The 19,354-nt window shown below is 43.5% G+C and overlaps 1 protein-coding gene across 11 annotated transcripts in view; it reads left to right on the forward strand.

The window, feature by feature from the left end:
- The window catches only part of ppfibp2a (PPFIA binding protein 2a), a 36,356-nt gene extending 22,062 nt beyond the window's left edge, over positions 1 to 14,294 (forward strand). For 9 of the 11 annotated variants that reach the window (XM_071401386.1, XM_071401388.1, XM_071401391.1 and 6 more), the window contains 15 exons: positions 5,807 to 5,882; positions 6,034 to 6,158; positions 6,425 to 6,492; positions 6,611 to 6,671; positions 6,819 to 6,860; positions 7,058 to 7,187; positions 8,691 to 8,826; positions 8,980 to 9,108; positions 10,875 to 11,025; positions 11,343 to 11,454; positions 11,629 to 11,717; positions 11,877 to 11,999; positions 12,135 to 12,260; positions 12,455 to 12,643; positions 12,837 to 14,294. In XM_071401386.1, coding sequence (XP_071257487.1) covers positions 5,807 to 5,882; positions 6,034 to 6,158; positions 6,425 to 6,492; positions 6,611 to 6,671; positions 6,819 to 6,860; positions 7,058 to 7,187; positions 8,691 to 8,826; positions 8,980 to 9,108; positions 10,875 to 11,025; positions 11,343 to 11,454; positions 11,629 to 11,717; positions 11,877 to 11,999; positions 12,135 to 12,260; positions 12,455 to 12,643; positions 12,837 to 13,040 — 1,761 coding nt within the window. In that variant the 3' untranslated portion in view covers positions 13,041 to 14,294. The remainder of the gene's footprint in view (positions 1 to 5,806; positions 5,883 to 6,033; positions 6,159 to 6,424; positions 6,493 to 6,610; positions 6,672 to 6,818; positions 6,861 to 7,057; positions 7,188 to 8,690; positions 8,827 to 8,979; positions 9,109 to 10,874; positions 11,026 to 11,342; positions 11,455 to 11,628; positions 11,718 to 11,876; positions 12,000 to 12,134; positions 12,261 to 12,454; positions 12,644 to 12,836) is intronic. The other 2 variants (XM_071401387.1, XM_071401393.1) reach the window with 1 other exon arrangement.
- Positions 14,295 to 19,354: the final 5,060 nt, after the last annotated feature.

The following is a 19,354-nucleotide window of genomic DNA, read 5'->3' on the forward strand; positions in this document are numbered from 1 at the left end:
GCACAAGGCTGGGATGGGCTACAGGACAATAGGCAAGCAGCTTGGTGAGAAGGAAACAACTGTTGGCGCAATTATTAGAAAATGGAAGAAGTTCAAGATGACGGTCAATCACCCTCGGTCTGGGGCTCCATGCAAGATTTCACCTCGTGGGGCATCAATGATCATGAGGAAGGTGAGGGATCAGCCCAGAACTACACGGCAGGACCTGGTCAATGACCTGAAGAGAGCTGGGACCACAGTCTCAAAGAAATTCATTAGTAACACACTACGCCGTCATGGATTAAAATCCTGCAGCGCACGCAAGGTCCCCCTGCTTAAGCCAGTGCATGTCCAGGCCTGTCTGAAGTTTGCCAATGACCATCTGGATGATCCAGAGGAGGAATGGGAGAAGGTCATGTGGTCTGATGAGACAAAAATAGAGCTTTTTGGTCTAACTCCACTCGCCGTGTTTGGAGGAAGAAGAAGTATGAGTACAACCCCAAGAACACCATCCCAACCGTGAAGCATGGAGGTGGAAACATCATTCTTTGGGGATGCTTTTCTGCAAAGGGGACAGGACGACTGCACCGTATTGAGGGGAGGATGGATGGGGCCATGTATCGCGAGATCTTGGCCAACAACCTCCTTCCCTCAGTAAGAGCATTGAAGATGGGTCGTGGCTGGGTCTTCCAGCATGACAACGACACGAAACACACAGCCATGGCAACTAAGGAGTGGCTCCGTAAGAAGCATCTCAAGGTCCTGGAGTGGCCTAGCCAGTCTCCAGACCTGAACCCAATAGAAAATCTTTGGAGGGAGCTGAAAGTCCGTATTGCCCAGCGACAGCCCCGAAACCTGAAGGATCTGGAGAAGATCTGTAGGGAGGAGTAGGCCAAAATCCCTGCTGCAGTGTGTGCAAACCTAGTCAAGAACTACAGGAAACGTATGATCTCTGTAATTGCAAACAAAGGTTTCTGTACCAAATATTAAGTTCTGCTTTTCTGATGTATCAAATACTTATGTCATGCAATAAAATGCAAATTAATTACTTAAAAATCATACAATGTGATTTTCTGGATTTTTGTTTTAGATTCCGTCTCTCATAGTTGAAGTGTACCTATGATAAAAATTACAGACCTCTACATGCTTTGTAAGTAGGAAAACCTGCAAAATCAGCAGTGTATCAAATACTTGTTCTCCCCACTGTATATATATATATATATATAGTATATCATTTTTTATTTTTTTTTACTTAACTAAGACTGTTGCATAAGTATTCAGCCCCTTTTTGTTTAGATAAGCCTAAATTAGTTCAGGAGTAAAATATGGCCTAACAAATCACATAAATTACCTAACCCTGAAATAATAGGGGTTGACTGGAGTTTTGAATGACTAACTGTCCCCCATACAACATTTTAAGGTCCCACAGTCAAGTGTTGAGTTTCAAGCACAGATTCCACTACAAAGACCACAGAGCTTATCAAAAGCCTCATAAAGGGCAGTGATTGGTAGCTGGGTAACAATAACCAATCCGACATTGAATGTCTCTTTTAGCTTTAATGTCTCTTTTACCCCAATCTGAGGTCCTGAGTTCTCTGAAGCAGGTTTTCATCAAGGATCTCTCTGTACTTTGCTCCATTCAGATCCCTCAATGTTTTACTCAAATCTATACACAATACCCCACAATGACAAAGCAAAAAACAGGTTTTTAGACATTTTTACAAAAATTAACAGTTACACCGTATTCAGACCCTTTGGTATGAGACTCGAAATTGAGCTCAGGTATATCCTGTTTCCATTGATCATCCTTGATGTTTCTTCAACTTGATTGGAGTCCACCTGTGGTAAATTCACTTGATTGGACATGATTTGGAAAGGCACACCTGTCTATATAACGTTCCACAGTTGTCATGTCAGAGCAAAAAACAAGCAATGAGGTCAACGGAATTGTCTCTAGAGCTCCGAGACAGGATTGTGTCAAGGCACAAATCTGGGGAAGGGTACCAAAACATTTCTGCAGCATTGAAGGTCCCTAAATGGAAGAAGTTTGGAACCACCAAGACTCTTCCTAGAGCTGGCCACCCGACCAAACTGAGCAATTGGGGGAGAAGGGCCTTTGTCAGGGAGGTGACCAAGATCCCGATGATCACTCTGACCGAGCATCACAGTTCCTCTGTGGAGATGGTTGTCCTTCTGGAAGGTTCTCCCATCTCTGCAGCACTCCACCAATCAGGCGGTAGAGTGGCCAGAAGGAATCCACTTCTTAGTAAAAGGCACAACCGCCTGCTTGGAGTTACCCAAAAGAGTGCAGACTTGAACCAGATCGAACATCTCTAGAGAGACCTGAAAATAGCTGTGAAGCGACGCTCCCCATCCAACCTGACAGCGCTTGAGAGGATCTACATACAAAGATGTGCCAAGCTTGTAGCGTGAATACCCAAGAACAGTCAATGCTATAATCGCTGTCAAAGGTGCTTCGACAAAGTACTGAGTAAAGGGCCTAAATACTTATGTAAATGTGATTTTTATTTTTTTAACCTGTTTTTGCTTTGTCATTATGGGGTATTGTGTGTGTGTGTGTAGATTGAAACAATTTAATCCGTTTAAGAATAAGGATGTAACGTCACAAAATGTGAAAGTCAAGGGGTCTGAATACTTTTTGAAGGCACTGTATATACAGCAACATATCCCCCATGAGCATTTGTCTCTTCTATATATGTTTTTTCCTTGTATTGCTACTGCGCTATCATCAAATTAATTATCTAAGCAAGAGAAAAAAATATACATTCAGCAGTCCATTAATAAATTGAGGTGTGTGTGCTGCAGAGTTGAAGCTACGAACCCATAGGCTTGGCTCTCTCATCCCTTCCAGGCTTCTGGGAGGGAAAGTGGACAATGAGCCTGTCATAGTGGATGTAAGCAACGTCTCCAAGTGCTCTGGCAGCTTTCATGGCTGGGATAAGTTTGTTTTCCTCTTCTGGCGCACAGCTTCAGGATAGTCCCTGTGGAGGAAGATATATACAGTTGAAGTTTACAAACACCTTAGCCAAATACATTTAAACTCAGTTTTTCACAATTCCTGACATTTAATCCTAGTAAAAAATCCCTGTTTTAGGTCAGTTAGGATCACCACTTTATTTTATCACTGTGAAATGTCAGAATAATATTAGAGATTTTATTTCAGCTTCTATTTCTTTCATCACATTCCAAGTGGGTCAGAAGTTTACATACAGTCAATTATTAATTGGTAGCATTGCTTTAACATTGCTTAACTTGAGTCAAACGTTTCAGGTAGCCTTCCACAAGCTTCCCACAATAAGTTGGGTGAATTTTGTCCCATTCCTCCTGACAGAGCTGGTGTAACTGAGTCAGGTTTGTAGGCCTCCTTGCTTGCACACGCTTTTTCAGTTCTGTCCACAAATCTTCTATAGGATTGAGGTCAGGGCTTTGTGATGGTCACTCCAATACCTTGAATTTGTTGTCAGTAACCCTTTTTGCCACAACTTTGGTAATATGCTTGGAGTCATTGTCCATTTGGAAGACCCCATTTGCGACCAAGCTTTAACTTCCTGACTGATGTCTTGATGTTGCTTCAATATATCCACATAATTTTCCCTTCCTCATGATGCCATCGATTTTGTGAAGTGCACCAGTCCCTCCTGCAGCAAAGCACACCCACAACATGATGCTGCCACCCCAGTGCTTCAGGGTTGGGATAGTGTTCTTCGGCTTGCAAGCCTCCCCCTTTTTCCTCCAAACATAACGATGGTCATTATGGCCAAACAGTTATATTTTTGTTTCATCAGACCAGAGGACATTTCTACAAAAAGTACAATCTTTGTCCCCATATGCAGTTGCAAACCGTAGTCTGGCTTTTTATGGTGGTTTTGGAGCAGTAGCTTATTCCTTGTTGAGCGGCCTTTCAGGTTGTCGATTTTATAGGACATGTTTTACTGTGGATATAGATACTTTTGTACCTGTTTCCTCCAGCATCATCACAAGGTCCTTTTGTTGTTCTGGGATTGATTTGCACTTTTCGCACCAAAATATGTTCAACTCTAGGAGACAGAACGCGTCTCCTTCCTGAGCGGTATGATGGCTACGTGGTCCCATGGTGTTTATACTTGTGTACTATTGCTTGTACAGATGAACGAGGTACCTTCAGGCATTTGGCAATTGCTCTCAAGGATGAACCAATGGAGGTCTACATTTATTTTGAGGTCTTGGCTGATTTTCTTTTGAATTTCCCATGTTGTCAAGCAAAGAGGCACTGAGTTTGAAGGTAGGCCTTGAAATACATCCTCAGGTACACCTCCAATTGACTCAAATGACATCATTTAGCCTATCAGAAGCTTCTAAAGCATGACATAATTTTCGGGAATTTTCCAAGCTGTTTAAAGGCACAGTCAACTTAGTGTATGTAAACTTCTGACCCACTGGAATTGTGATACAGTGAGATAATCTGCCTGTAAACAATTGTTGGAAAAATACTTGTCATGCACAAAACGATAGTTTAACAAGAAATTTGTGGAGTGGTTGAAAAACGAGTTTTAATGCCTTTAATCTAAAGTGTATGTAAACGTCTGACTTCAGCTGTATGTTCCTCAAGTTCTTGGCTCTTTCCAGAACAGCTACCTTGTTCTTGAACCTTAGGAACTTGACCACTATCGACCTAGGCCGGTAGTGGGTGTTTCAGTCCCGTGGGCGCGCTCTACCTCAATCTGGTCCATCTTCAATTTCTCAGATCATTTCCCTCACTGTCCTCAGGCTCCGCCCAGGTCTCGTGGAGATTCTGCAATTCTGTCCACAACCATGTAGTTCCGCCTTGATATATTGATTTATCCATTGTTATCATGGATTCACACACCGAACTGATGTCCTCTCTCAAGGACCTACAGACTGCTTTCATCTTGCCGTTCTCCTGTTTCAACTCATCGAGCTGACCCTGGGAGAACTGAAACCTGGTCTTCAGGTCCTGGACCGGTTGACCATTATTTTATTAGTTGAATCCACCAGAATTTGACAAAACACAACCCAGTTTTCTTGTTTCAACGACTGCTTTTAGAACTCGTTTGTTTTAAAAGATCCTTCATGTGTGATGGACACCACTGTCCTCAACGGTGCTCACATAGGCTTTGGTCTTTGTCATGGTAGCTACCAACGTAGGCTACGCTGTTACTCCTCACAGTTCCAAACAAGGCAGGTCACAGGGAAGATTGAACATGACAAACAGCAGGGATCTAGACAGCCACAAACCCGGGAAATCCTCTGTCCCAGCCTACAATGGCTAACCGCGTCGCGGACTACATTCAAGCCCTCAAGAATACCCTGCTTGCTTGATAGGCAGCTAGGTAAATAGATCTTCAGACCCGGCCTTAGTTGGCAGGATCACTGGACAGAGACTAGCAGTCCCAGCAACTGATGCCAACTGCGTTGTGAGATCCAAACTAAAATGTTAGCTAGCTACTAAAACTTTCCAATACACTTTCAAAACAACACAACTGAGCTCTCCCTCGTTTCGTGTTCAACAGGAAGTGACAATGGTTATTGCAAAATAATGGACAAATATGTCCCAATCCAGTTTTGCAAAGCTGTTAGATTTACCCAAAACTCACAGCTGTAATCAATGCAGAAGGTGTTTCTAACATGTTTCGACTCGGGGAGCTGAACACTTACACAACAATGTTTTACTTATAATTTTTTTTCTTCCACTTTGGCATTTAGTGTTTCGTGTAGATTGACAATTTAAATTAATTTTAATCCCACGTATCACAAAATGTGAAGATACTTTTGCAAGGTACTGTATGGATTCATCTCCCTGTTACAGGACCGGCGTATTGAGGAGCTCACACTGCTCTTAGTCCAGTGCAGACAATTCAGAGATGTTGTGACCCCAAGACAAGGTAACAATCTCCCCTACCATACATTGTACTACTCTAGTTATTGATTGTTTTAATGAAAAGCCACCAAAAGGGTAAAACATTCCTTACATTCAAATGTATAATGAACTAGAGAAAGCAGAACATTTTCATTATGACACTCTTTCTCTGATAGCTCCACCCACTATCCTCTCAATATCCAATGAGAGTACTCCATCGAGCAGCAGTGAGGAACGGGAGCATGGAGTGGTGATGAGGACAGTTCCTCCCAGTGTACTCCCTGAGAACAAAAAGACTGAGGTGGGTCAGAGGAAGGGGAATGTTCAGATAGGGGGGAAAAAAATAGTTCTCTCAGCCCCAAGCATACACTGACAATTACTCCAGTTTTCAGTATCAGCACAATATGAAGGTAGAAAGTGTCTTTGGATTAAAACATGTTTTGATCCTGGCCTATATGGTTCAGAAGCCTCATTTTCACAAGTCTTCTGACTGTTGAACTAGAGGTTATGGCGCTCCCATCATATTCCTCGTTCCCTGCCCTCATCTCCGTCTCTCCTCTGGTCCAGATGTCCTTCAGCAGTTCATCCCCCCAGCTCGTGTCCCACCTGCCAGCCCAGAAGGAAAGAGAACTCTGGTGAGACTCTGGGAATGGAACACCTTTTATGGGACTTCTTTAAGAGATCTATGGGGCTGCACTAACCAATATAAATCATTGTGAATTGAATAATCAGATGATAATGCATTTTTATCAGGACACATCCCCGACTTTTATCAAGCAGTATGGACAACCTACAGAATGGATCTTCATCGAAGGTAGTGGGGACATTTTCACTTGACACCATTTACTGCCCAGAGTGAGAAAATCTGTCTAGAAAGGGCATTACACTTTTCTCCCCAATCTGTGTCACAGCACTAACTCCTTGTCATCTAATGACTGTTCTTCACCTTTCCTACCTCTAGCATGTAGTGGTGATTCCTGTAGAGGCTGAAGTGTCTACTGAGGTATTATTACTGTGAACAAAACTCTTCACTTTCATATCTAACCATTACTGTTCTCTTTGTGTTTGGGTCACACTTCTGACCACATGATTGTTTTGTGTCTTGTCAATCAATTTTATAGAAAATAAATGAATTAATCAAAAGTAAAATAAAACATTTTCTATTGGTCTAATTGTTTCATTTGTCTGTTTGTTCTCCAGAATGGGCCTGTAGATAACCGGTGCCAGACCCTGCCAGTGAAGACCGCCTTCCCAGAGCATAATGGAGAGGGAGAGTGCAGTGAGACACAGAGCCAGAGGTCTCCAGAGGGGAGTGAGGATGGAGACTCAAGTAAGCCTAAAGAAGCATTAATCCCCCCCCACCACACACACACTGTCTGTTAGTGCTTCAGACACCTTCACCTCAGAATATACTGTCGGTTTCACTATCATATGTTGCATGGTGGACAGACCTGCTCTGAGAAACCATATGTGCTTAGTTCTGGCCCCTTCTACACCACAGAGCACAAAGCCCCAGATAGCTGATCAGACCAAGACCTGGTCCTCCCTTTGAGACAGGGCACAGGACTCTGATCAGTGGATTGTGTCACTTTGATCAAAGCTAATAGCGGTGAGGCCGGAGCAAAGGTTTTCAGGGATATTCCTGACTGCCTGACATATACCATGTTCAGAACCCCACCCTCTTTCTGGTCGACCACACTGAACCCAACCCCATCCTCTCTCTCACAGACCACGCTTACCCCAATTCCACCTTCTCTTTCTAAATGACCAAGGTCCACACAACCCCACCCTCTCTCACGGACCACACTCACCTCAACTCCACCCTGGGCTTTGGAGTGGCAGGAATCAAGTCCATGAGTATATGATCCTCCCACAAAATTAATCTATATTGGCCTCCCAGCTGCAACTAGTGCCATATTATGGTTGCAGTGGTGGGATTTTGTGCTGTGCACATAAACAGGCACAGGCCCAGCAGCTGGAACCCCTTTCTATGTGCTCTCACTCCTTTTGGGTGGTCGGTTAGAGCCAAAGGCCTCCAATACAAACATGAGAAAGCAAAGCTCTACCAATCCCCTAGCGCCTATCAGTGAGTCTTACTGGGGTTCGACACATCGAAAAATACATTACAGACGAAATACTTTACAATTGACATACACATCATGTTAATGCTTTTCAATGCGTGCATGTGCATCTATCAGTTACATACATGTCTGTACGTGCACAAGTAGGTCACATGGGGGAGAGAAGTTGTGCCGTGAGATGTTGCTTTATAAAAATATATTTAACCAGGTTTGCTGTTCACTTGTGTTCATAAGATGGAAGGGAGTAATGCATTCATGGCTCATGGTATAATGCTGTACATTTCCTTTAATTTGTTCTGGACCTGGGGACTAGGAAAATGTCTGTTGGGGTGAATGTGTGCTCTGTGTAAGATGACAGCATACAACTTGGAATTTCCAATACATCCATGTTTCTTATATTTCAGGGATATGTGTCCATGGCACTAGCTATGAGTTAATTAACATGTTTGTGCTAGTTCTCTTCACAGGCTATTGGCAATAAACATAATTCTGTCATTAAGATTCAAGTCTTTTTGAAGGTTCTCCGCCTGTATGAAACTTTTTTCACCAAGATAACATCAGCTATTTGTTTTGCTGTCCTTGAAAGAAATGAATTTTTTGAACCAGTTGATTGCTTTTATTCTTGCATTGCACATTTTCACATTTAACCAGAACCTTCGCCCAGATGTAAACTTCAGATTTTAAATGTTTCAATGATAGATACACAACTAGAAAATAAAGAATTTTTGTTGATCTTTCCCCCCTTCTTACAGGAAAGACGGAGAAAATGGACGACACCTCATCCTCTGACCTTTCACCCCAGTCTTCAGGGGCGGAGTCGGGTCAACGAACTATTGGCTCACCAGAACACTTGAAGAACAATAACAGTATCAGAAAGCTCTGGGGAAAGTGAGTGGTATATATATTTTTAAATTAAAATATATACAGTAAATTGAGCATATACCTCACCTAAAATGGCAAGCTTAGGGGTGTGAATGACACCCAAGTCTTGAATATTATGTACAGTATGTCTATGAAATCAAATACGGTCCTCTCCTCCAGGATCAGGCGGACCCAGTCAGGGGGTCTGCATGGGGAGGACCTGGAACCAAACCAGTTTAGGAGAGGGGGGCTGCGTGCCACAGCGGGGCCAAGGCTGACCCGGACCCCTGAGTCTGGCAGCACTGTTCGGTAAGACTGGATTTGGGGGATAACTCCTTGACACCACCTAATTCCCCAACAGATTATGGCATGAATTAACAATGTAGTAACATTTCTACTAACCTTAACCCCTACCCTAACACTTATTCTACACCTAACCGTAACCTTAGCAAAGAGTTGCTTATCAACAGATGGCTTGTTGATAGTATGACCATCTATACAAATAAAGTGTGCCCAATATGTGACCAACCGCCTCTATTTGGTCTTATGTAGAACAATTTGAAATTGTGTTTTTTACATTAAATAAAAATAGCATAACTGGTGCCTTTTAACACCAATAAACTCATGCATTTAATATATATAAATCTAGAAAACCAGGGAATTAAAAGCAACTTTCTAAACAATGATTTTGCTTAGTTTCTAGCTTGTTAGGTGTAAACAGTAGAGTGAAATGGTTACTTGCATAGTGGATGGAGTCTTTTGTTTAGACATGTAGCTAGCTAATCAATGAACCATAATCCCAACTCTTAACATTGCTATCCTGCATGAATCTACAGGTAGCTAAAGCTAACAAATTAGCTAAGTTCAATGTTAGCTAGTCTATAACTAGCAATGTAAATAGCTCTGAAATATGAAAACAGTACTACACAGATTATACACACAATGTTAGCTAGCCAGCCAGCTAATGTTAGCTAGCTAGCTAACAGTACACTTTAACGTGCAATGAAAACGACGTTCTAACAAAATTAGAAATGTATAATATCTGAAAATGTAGCTTGCTAGACTCTCTAACCCGTATACATGGATGAATGCTTCTCCCTCTTTGTCACAAATGCCATGGTTGCCCTTAGTTTGAAAATGTAATCCAGACACGTGTTTTTATTCAACAGCCTTCCGTGTTTTCTTTTTGACTCCCTCTGCATTTGCAATCAAACGCCTTCCCCTTAGCTATCATACTCTGCTTCCACCAGGCATTCCACTGATTTCAAAACTCAGAAAGTGGAGAGCCTTAGCAACACTTATGCAGTTTTTTGTGATATCTTTCAAAAAAGCCACTTTAGAAAGGATTACCTACACATATTTAGCAGCTTATGTAATAGACAGAAGAGTGCAACATGGCAGAACAATCTGAAATCATCTCAGCATGTCCAGCCCAACCATTCTCTCAGCCAATCATGGCTAGTGGCAGGTAGCCTGGCGGGTAGGAGCGTTGGGCCAGTAACCAAAAGGTTGCTGGATTGAATCCCGAGCTGACAAGGTAATTCCGAAGCGCCGAAGACGTGGATGTCGATTTTTAAGGCAGCCCTCGGCACCTCTCTGATTCAAAGAGTTGGTTATATGTGGAAGACACATTTCAGTTGAGTGCATTCAGTTGTAAACCTGACTAGTTATCCCCCTTTCCCTTTACTGTCTTTTTCCATGGTTAAACCAACTAGGCTCGAAATGTAAAAAAAATATTTTTTATTTACAGACGGCATACAAGTTTGTTTTTAAGGCACATAAAAGTTCACATGTTCCAGAAGGCATTTCTGCCAAAAAAAAGCTTTTTGATGAGAAAATATATAAATTAGATTCAAATGCCTCTCCTGTGAAGTAGTGACGTGCGAGATACGCCTAGTTTCCTGAAATGAGTCATATGTTTGCTACTGCACCTGTTTCAATATAGGGCATACTGTTCACATCGTATAGATGTTGAATAGGCCATATGCAATATATGTAGACAGAACCTTGTTTTGCTTCAGTGTTCTCGCTCTCTCAAGCATTCTTAATCTAACTTCTCTCATTCTGTCTATCAGGGATATGAACACTCCATTCAGCCAGTGGACCAGAGAGCAGGTGTGTGGTTGGCTGGAGGACTATGGTCTGGGCCAGTACGTCAACCTGACCCGGCAGTGGGTCGACAACGGACAGACGCTCCTGTCCGCAAGGCCACAGGACTTTGAGAAGGTTATTGAGGGAGAGAGAGTTGCTACTCTGATGAACTTAAAAACATACAAAATGGTTGCTTGTATGGTGTCTATATTAGGACAGCCTCAGGGTCACAATTAGGTTGTCAGTCACTCAGAACTTTTCAGTCTCAGCAGGATTCGATATGGACACTGCGTTGTCATAATACTCTCTGGAGAACATGTAACACTGCAGGAATCAGGTTCATGTTGTTCTGAACTTATAAACATAGTCATTGATTGGTTTTGGGAAACCACAGTAAAACCTTGCATGTGTTTGGGAACTTTATTTTAATGTAAATGTTTCTGTGTCCACAGGAAATGGGTATCAAACATCCGCTACACAGGAAGAAACTACAGCTGGCTCTAAGGGGGTTCAATACTAAAGCCATGGAAAAGTCCTCTGAACTGGACCACATCTGGGTTACACGTACGTCTACGACTTAAACTGTTCTATCAAAATCTACTATATTCAGACATTGCCAGAAATGTGGTATTTGAGGTGCACAATGAGTCAACTGCATTGTCTGTAGGATATTTTGATGGAAAATGTTCCTTGTTTAAAAGGAAGTTAAAATGGTTAGCTCTGATTGGTCACATGCAGGATGGTTGGATGACATAGGCCTTCCTCAGTACAAGGACCAGTTCCACGAGGGGCGAGTGGACGGCAGGATGCTCCAGTATCTCACCGTGGTAAGCTAAACAATGAGATGTCTTTTTTAAGTGAATCGTACAATAAATGTTGAGTGTAAATGCTCACATTTGATATCACCATTTAATATAAAAGCGTTTCCATACATTGAATACGCCCTAGCTTTCCTACTGAGCTACAGTATCTAAACTGTTTCCCAGAATGACCTGCTTTTCCTGAAGGTGACCAGTCAGCTTCATCACCTCAGTATAAAGTGTGCTATCCACGTCCTCCACGTCAACAAGTTCAACCCACACTGCCTCCGACGAAGGCCTGGAGAGGAGGTGAGAGGGTAGGGACCCTAAGGTGGGGGGAGGAGGGAAATTATTGACTAAGGGGAAAAGTTGGAATGATGGATGAGAAATTAGTTAAACAAATCTTAACGAGGAACTCTCTCATTTCGCTCTCTCCCTGGGCAGAGGAACCCCTCTCCCTCAGAGGTGATCCAATGGTCCAACCATCGTGTGATGGAGTGGCTTCGGGCAGTGGACCTGGCTGAGTATGCACCCAACCTACGGGGCAGTGGGGTCCATGGAGGTCTCATTGTGAGTGGACTGCACCTCAGAACATGCATGCGTCCCAATTCCCCAAACTTTTCTGAAGTGTGCAGCTGCACACCCCCTGTCATCTGCAGGAACACACTTTGGAAGAAGACAGGAGAATCGGGATGCAGCACTTAAAAATGGTTGTGTTCCTACCTGAGTGAGCTCCAGCCCTCTCCTCTACCCCTGTACTTTAGATTCTGGAGCTGCGGTTCAGCTCTGATACCCTGGCCATGCTGCTGAACATCCCCCCTCAGAAGACCCTGCTCCGCCGACACCTGGCCACCGCCTTCACTGCCCTGGTGGGGACGCAGGCCTCTCTGGAGAAACGGGAGTATGCCAACGCCACCGGCCATGCACCCCTCACTACCGCCGCCAAAGTCCGGGTACGACTGCTGTGTGTCCATGGAAGAGGGCCTGTGATTACCCTATAATGTGTGAATACTGTGTACATGTAATGACATCTGCCTAATGTTCTTATATTGCGTTTTAGAAATAATCCACAGTAGTTATTGTTCAATGTACATACTGTGTATAGAGACCCCTAGCTTAAGCTCTTGTCTTCCTGTATTATTTCAGCCCAAGAAGCTTGGTTTCACCCACTTCAGTCACCTGAGGAAGAGGAGGCCGGATGACTTGGCGGACTACATCTGCCCAATAGACAGTGGGGGCCTTTCAGCCATGAATGGGGTTTCCCACCGGCCGTACACAGGGGTCCGAGGCCTTAGCCCCATCCTGGACAGAGAGCCAGAGAGGCGGGAGCAGGTGGGGCCCAAAAGCTGACACTGACACTCCCCTCAGCCAATGACTGCCAATCTTATGACTTTTAACCCTGCCCCACATGCCTATGTGAACACGCCCCCGCTCTCCCTGAATCAAGGTGCTGATTTTGTGATTCGGGGGAAATTCTAACATATTGATTTTATCACCAAATGGTTATTTGCTGGACAAGCTACAGTGTGTGAGCATATAATGATGTGTATGTACTAATTGGGTATTAGCTGGACATCCTGTATGATAATTAGCTGGATTTACTTACTTATTTACTGGATATGCTTATCAAGTAATTGACCTGGATACGTTGAAATCATGACTGACCTGACCGGCTAAATGAGGATTCATAATGATACGGTTGTATAATGGTTCCCTTTGAAAGCCGCTCTCTGCATTCCTGGAAAAATTAGATGGATTCAACTTTCCTATCTTCTGCCATTGCTTCAGAACATGACCTCTATGTGTTACTGACCGTTGTAGCCTTCCTCCTGACCTTGCTGGATTTACTGTAGCTTAGCTATCAACAGCCTTTCTTGAGTTATGGTACAATGTACAAAAATGAATACAAACTATATAAGCTTGTTTGATTTATTTTGTGTTTTATTTAATAACTGGTAAATTCACAAAATACAAGGTGCTCATGATAATTCAGGTTTGCACACAATACCCAACTCGGTTAGCCTCTAATTTATATATTGAAAATAAAAATAATTTGAAGGCGCTTGCTTTTTGTAAGCTGCATGTTGGATAGTTCATTTTAATTCTAGTCCTAAATGCATTATTTATAGTGGTGGAAGATGATAGGGGTACTGGCCAAACTAAACAATGTTGACTCTTTGAAGCAAAGTGCTCTTGCTGACTCCACTAACACACATCATGGATAATAAACAATAATAATGCTACAGCGGCTTCAAATAATTATTCCATCAATGCACACCTGAATTTACAGCATTGTTACATGTATACTATCATGTGACTGCTAAGCCATGAATGCTGAAGTTTTCAGATTGCTGATTAATGTTCCATCAGGCAACCACTGAGGACAGTTCTGTCTCCAGCTCAGACTCTGAGGACAACCTGGTGAGTTTCAGCATTGTTTTTCAGATAACTGAAGATATGTTATTTATCATACAGTATGTCCTTTTCCCTCATGGTGTTTGTGACACTATGGCTCAAGTTAAAATGCTACAGTAGGTATCGTTGCAACATTATGGTGTTCATTGTATCCTCAGGTCCATCATTAAAGTCATGCTTTAACATCTGTATAGTCTACATATGTGTTATTCCAGTGTAAAGAGACAACGCTGTGACCAGATTCTGCTTTGGAACTTGTGAGAAGCAAAAACCAAACCAGCAGAAAGCCCTCTGTGTACTCACCCTGGTGAAGATCAGAAGTGGAGGATGGCTCTCTGAACTATATTTTTAGGTCAAAACCCCACACCATTTTTTCAGCTATGATACAGGGAAATCAGTGGCTGTAAAAAATATATATATATACAGTGTATCAATGCAACTTCTTTGATCAAAAGTGTTATTCCGTTAATGATGAAATTGAGTGACTTATGTCAAAAATAAATGAATACAAAAAGGCAGACGTATCCAACAGTCGGATTGGAAGAACAAAACATGAATGACCATTTCAGACACTATTAGAGTACCAACATCTTGAAAAGTACAAACAGGATGACAGTATGTTATCTTTATTGGGAAAGAAGTGCAAAAAAGAAATAGAAAAACATTCAACAGCGCAATCTACATTAGGACTTTTCTTGCATTTCATAATTAGCAGTTGGAGGAATGTCACATGATTTACCGAACTTCATAATCATTTCACTCCTCTACTTGTCCACAACTGATTTTGTAGACATGGCAGCAAAAGTTATTCTTCGTCTGTTCAATGTGAACAATTATATCCCTGTCAAAGAACAGTTCATGACTGTCTGAAACAAGAAAAGAGGAGAAAAAAATGACGTCCTGTGATCTGTTTGACTGGTCTAGCGCTGCCCTCTACTGGTTTAAAAAGGCAAGGACATGTCTCAGGATTGGAATCCCTTTTTATTTGAGTTTTTAATAAGGAAAGAGGAATAACGCCGTTAGACAAGTATTTTACATGAAAGGCTCAGTGTAAATGTTTCCACCTTTTAATTCTCATTACAATACATATAATACACATTGTGTATTTCAAGTGTTTGACATCGTTTCCTGGTTAGTATCTACATAACTCAAAGACCTATGCAGTTCTGTGTAGATGCGTAGTGCCATGCGTTCTATTTGCTGTCTAGTTTACTAGTGCGGCACAATCGTCAACATAATTCGTTACCACTTCTGTGTAAGTGGATATGGAGAGAAAGACCTAGAATGCATGTTGTGGATTCATTACTGTGTCTATGGTACATTTTCTTTCTCTTTCTCCTCTCTCTCTTGCAGCAGTTTACATCAGTTTCATTGACCATCAAGGATGTATTAAAGCATCTCAAAATAAAATGCCTCACATTTCCAGTATACATAAACCAGAATATTGTTGAAGGTACAAAACCAGACTAGGGTTATATGACAATACATGTGTGTAGCCTGTATCCTGGCTACATTACCAACCTAACTGATCATAATACCATTGTCAGCTAATTATCCCCACCTTCTTATGGGTTCATTCAACCCCCACCTCTTCCCTCAACCTCTCACCCAGGTGATCTGGTGAAATAACGGTTAATAATGAATAGCATATCAACTATCTGTGCTGCATCCAAAGAGATAGCTAGAGGACTCATCTTTGTATCTGTGCCATAATAGCATCTGTGACAGCATAGGCAGTGACATTGAAGCAATCTCCATTCTGAAGTAGTCAATTTTCTTCTTTATGATTGGCTGATCCCTCCTGATGACCCGGTTGGGCTTGACTCCAACAGGGTTACAAGGAAGGATCAGCCAATGAAGTTGGAAGTCCCACCCAGTTGACTATGTCAGCGAGCAAGAGGTGAAGCAACAGTGAAAACTGGGCCAAAAATCTGTTCTCCAGGTGGTGGCGGTTTTTCATTTTTTCCCGCTCACCAAGCAAGGCGTTTTTGTTTGTAGGTCATTTGCGATGTGTGGCTTACCTGATCGAATAGAAGCTTCACAATGCTTAGGTTGTATGAGTGTAGTGATATAAGTAGGACACGTGACATCCTGGCAACTTTAAGAAAAAAACACTTTGGCCGAGATTCAAGTCATTATTCGACGTCCATCCATGTCTGCAGATGTCAGGAGATGACGGAAACCGGCCACTAGGGGCAACAGTGAGCGCTGTTACCTTCAAGTACGTTTCAGTTTTGCTGAGTGTTGTGGATGGGTGTAAGCATCTGCCACTGATTTCAAAAGATGCATGTTCAAATCCAGCAATAGAAAGTTGTTTTTGAGATTTTTTTGTTTTAAGCCTATCCCAAACATTAACCCTTACCTTAACCATTTGGCGTTAATGCCTGAACTTAAAAATCATTAAACTAAATAATGATTTCTGTCATCCTGAGGTGTAGGTTACATCTCACTTTCCAGAGTGCAAACTTGTGAACAAAGGATTTCTGTTAATGTAACTCTGTGCAGCCAATGACAATGTCTGCTTTTGGTATAATGCTGGGAGCCACTTGTGGATTTTATAGCTCTAATGCAGTTCCACCTCTGACACGTCAAAACAACCCCTATGTGCAGGGGTGCAACTTTGGTTTTAAAAGCGGGGGGGACGTTTATCATTTAAACATTTTTTATTATCCAGTCGGATAAACACTCCAAACAGCCTACCCGACGCTCGGAGGCGTCTGCATGGTCCTGAAGCACACCGTCTGCATGGTCCTGAAGCACACCGTCTGCATGCCTCATTTTGTATCACATTCCAATGATAAAATAGGTTGGGACAAAAATGCAATTTCAGGATGTGGGGGGGACATTTAGTGCGGCCACTTTAGAATCTGGTCAATATAATGGATAATCTGTGACTACATTAAAATGGTGGAAGCCCTCAATGGCGCTATGCATGCCTTTTGACCACTGGAGGCATCTATCATTCTCTATGGCTGCAACCTTTTGTCAACGTCTCTAGCCCCGTTCATACCTGGTGCTAACATGCATTATTTATCCTGATTGTGCCCACATTTGTAGACCGGTGTAGACCACATGGCGGTTGTCAGGCATGCATTGTGTATGCATATCTCAGAAGTGTAGACGGAACTGGACAGTCAAACCATTAAAATAATCATTAGCCCGCCCTCTAAAAATCTGGTCACAATGTGGACACAGTGGATGGATAAGAGACACATTTTAATGCCAAGTGTAGAAGTGACAAATCTTGATCAGATAGTGATTGGTTCATCTTGATCGGATGACCATAACCACATGTTAGTGCAAAGGATTCTGTTTCAGTGGTTGTCCTAATGTCCTGCAGTTTGCCAGCCGAGGACAGTGGTCATGTCCCCTCTGGAGCCATCTCCTCCTAAAACCACCTCCCCTCTGGAGCCCTCTGCTCCTGCAGTCTACAGCCACCTCCCATCTAGAGCCCTCTACTCCTGCAGTCTACAGCCACCTCCCCTTTGGAGCCCTCTCCTCCTGCAGTCATCTCCCTTCTGGAGACCTCTCCTCCTGAAGCCACCTCCCCTCTGGAGCCCTCTCCTCCTGCAGTCTACAGCCACCTCCCCTCTGGAGCACTCTCCAACTGCAGTCTACAGAAATCTCCCCTTTGGAGCCCGCTCTTCCTGCATTCACCACCCCTCTGGAGCCCTCTCCTCCTGAAGCCACCTCCCCTCTGGAGCTCCCCCCACCTACAGTCACCTCCCCTCTGGAGCCTTCTCCAACAGTCACCTCCCCTCTGGAGCTCTCTCCTCTTGAAGTCACCTCCCCTCTGGAGCCCTCTCCTCCTGAAGTCACCTCCCCTCTGGAGCCTTCTCCAACAGTCACCTCCCCTCTGGAGCCCTCTCCTCCTGAAGTCACCTCCCCTCTGGAGCCCTCTCCTCCTGAAGCCACCTCCCCTCTGGAGCTCCCCCCACCTACAGTCACCTCCCCTTTGGAGCCTTCCCCAACAGTCACCTCCCCTCTGGAGCTCTCTCCTCCTGAAGTCATCTCCCATCTGGAGCCTTCTCCAACAGTCACCTCCCCTCTGGAGCCTTCTCCAACAGTCACTCCCCTCTGGAGCCTTCCCCAACAGTCACCTCCCCTCTGGAGCTCCCCCCACCTACAGTCACCTCCCTCTGGAGCCTTCCCCAACAGTCACCTCCCCTCTGGAGCCTTCTCCAACAGTCACCTCCCCTCTGGAGCCTTCCCCAACAGTCACCTCCCCTCTGGAGCTCTCTCCTCCTGAAGTCACCTCCCATCTGGAGCCTTCTCCAACAGTCACCTCCCCTCTGGAGCCGTCACCAACAGTCACCTCCCATCTGGAGCCTTCTCCTCCTACAGTCATCTCCCATCTGGAGCCCTCTCCTCCTGCAGCCACCTCCCCTCTGGAGCCCTCTCCTTTAGCAGTCACCTCTTGAGCCCTGTCCTTCTGCAATCACCAGCCCTCTGGAGCCCTCTACTCCTGCAGAACAGCCTCAACTAGACCAAACACAATAATTAATGAATCTTTTACCTCTGCATATCATTAGTTCCCTAACGAAGGACATCCAGATCAATGATTGGAAATGACAAGATCATAAATAAATTAGTCCCACCGATAGTGTGCCACACCAATCAATGGCCCATGTTAAATGCTTATTAGAGGAAGAGAGGAGGAGGGAAAGGAGTGGGTGTGGAGGATGGGATAGGTTGGAGGGTACAGGGATGAGGCCGAGGCTGGAGGGGAGACGGGGTATATATAAAGATATTGTTCTGTGGGTTAAACTGTAGGAGGTTGTCTGTATGTGACTGGCCTTATACATGTGGTAGTTTCAGAAAAGTTTGGCAACGGCGGTAATGTAAATATCATGTTGGACTGTGAAGATTGGGCTGATGTTCCACACCAGCAGGTGTCAGTATTGTCTGTAGAATACAGTAGGTTGCCGTGACAAAGCCTACTAACACCACTTATAACACTGAGTTATGTCGTTGATTGCTATTTTTCTACAATTATGGAATGTGCTGTCAGGCCATTATAATCTCTCAAATGCCATTCACAACTAAGAGAAATGAGTGTCATTAAATAATGTTGACTGAAAGTGCCCATTGTCATCTAACAAAGGTTGGACCTTGCTGAAAGTAAACACTTCATAGTCGATTTACAGAATGATAATGAGAACTCTTGTCTTTCAATGTTCCTTTCCCCACGTACTTTGTAATGGTAGTTCCCAGTCCTGCTGGTGTTAGTCAGGGCATCAGCGGGGTCA

Source organism: Salvelinus alpinus, chromosome 5 (genome assembly GCF_045679555.1).
Source record: "Salvelinus alpinus chromosome 5, SLU_Salpinus.1, whole genome shotgun sequence".
Lineage (NCBI taxonomy): Eukaryota > Metazoa > Chordata > Actinopteri > Salmoniformes > Salmonidae > Salvelinus > Salvelinus alpinus.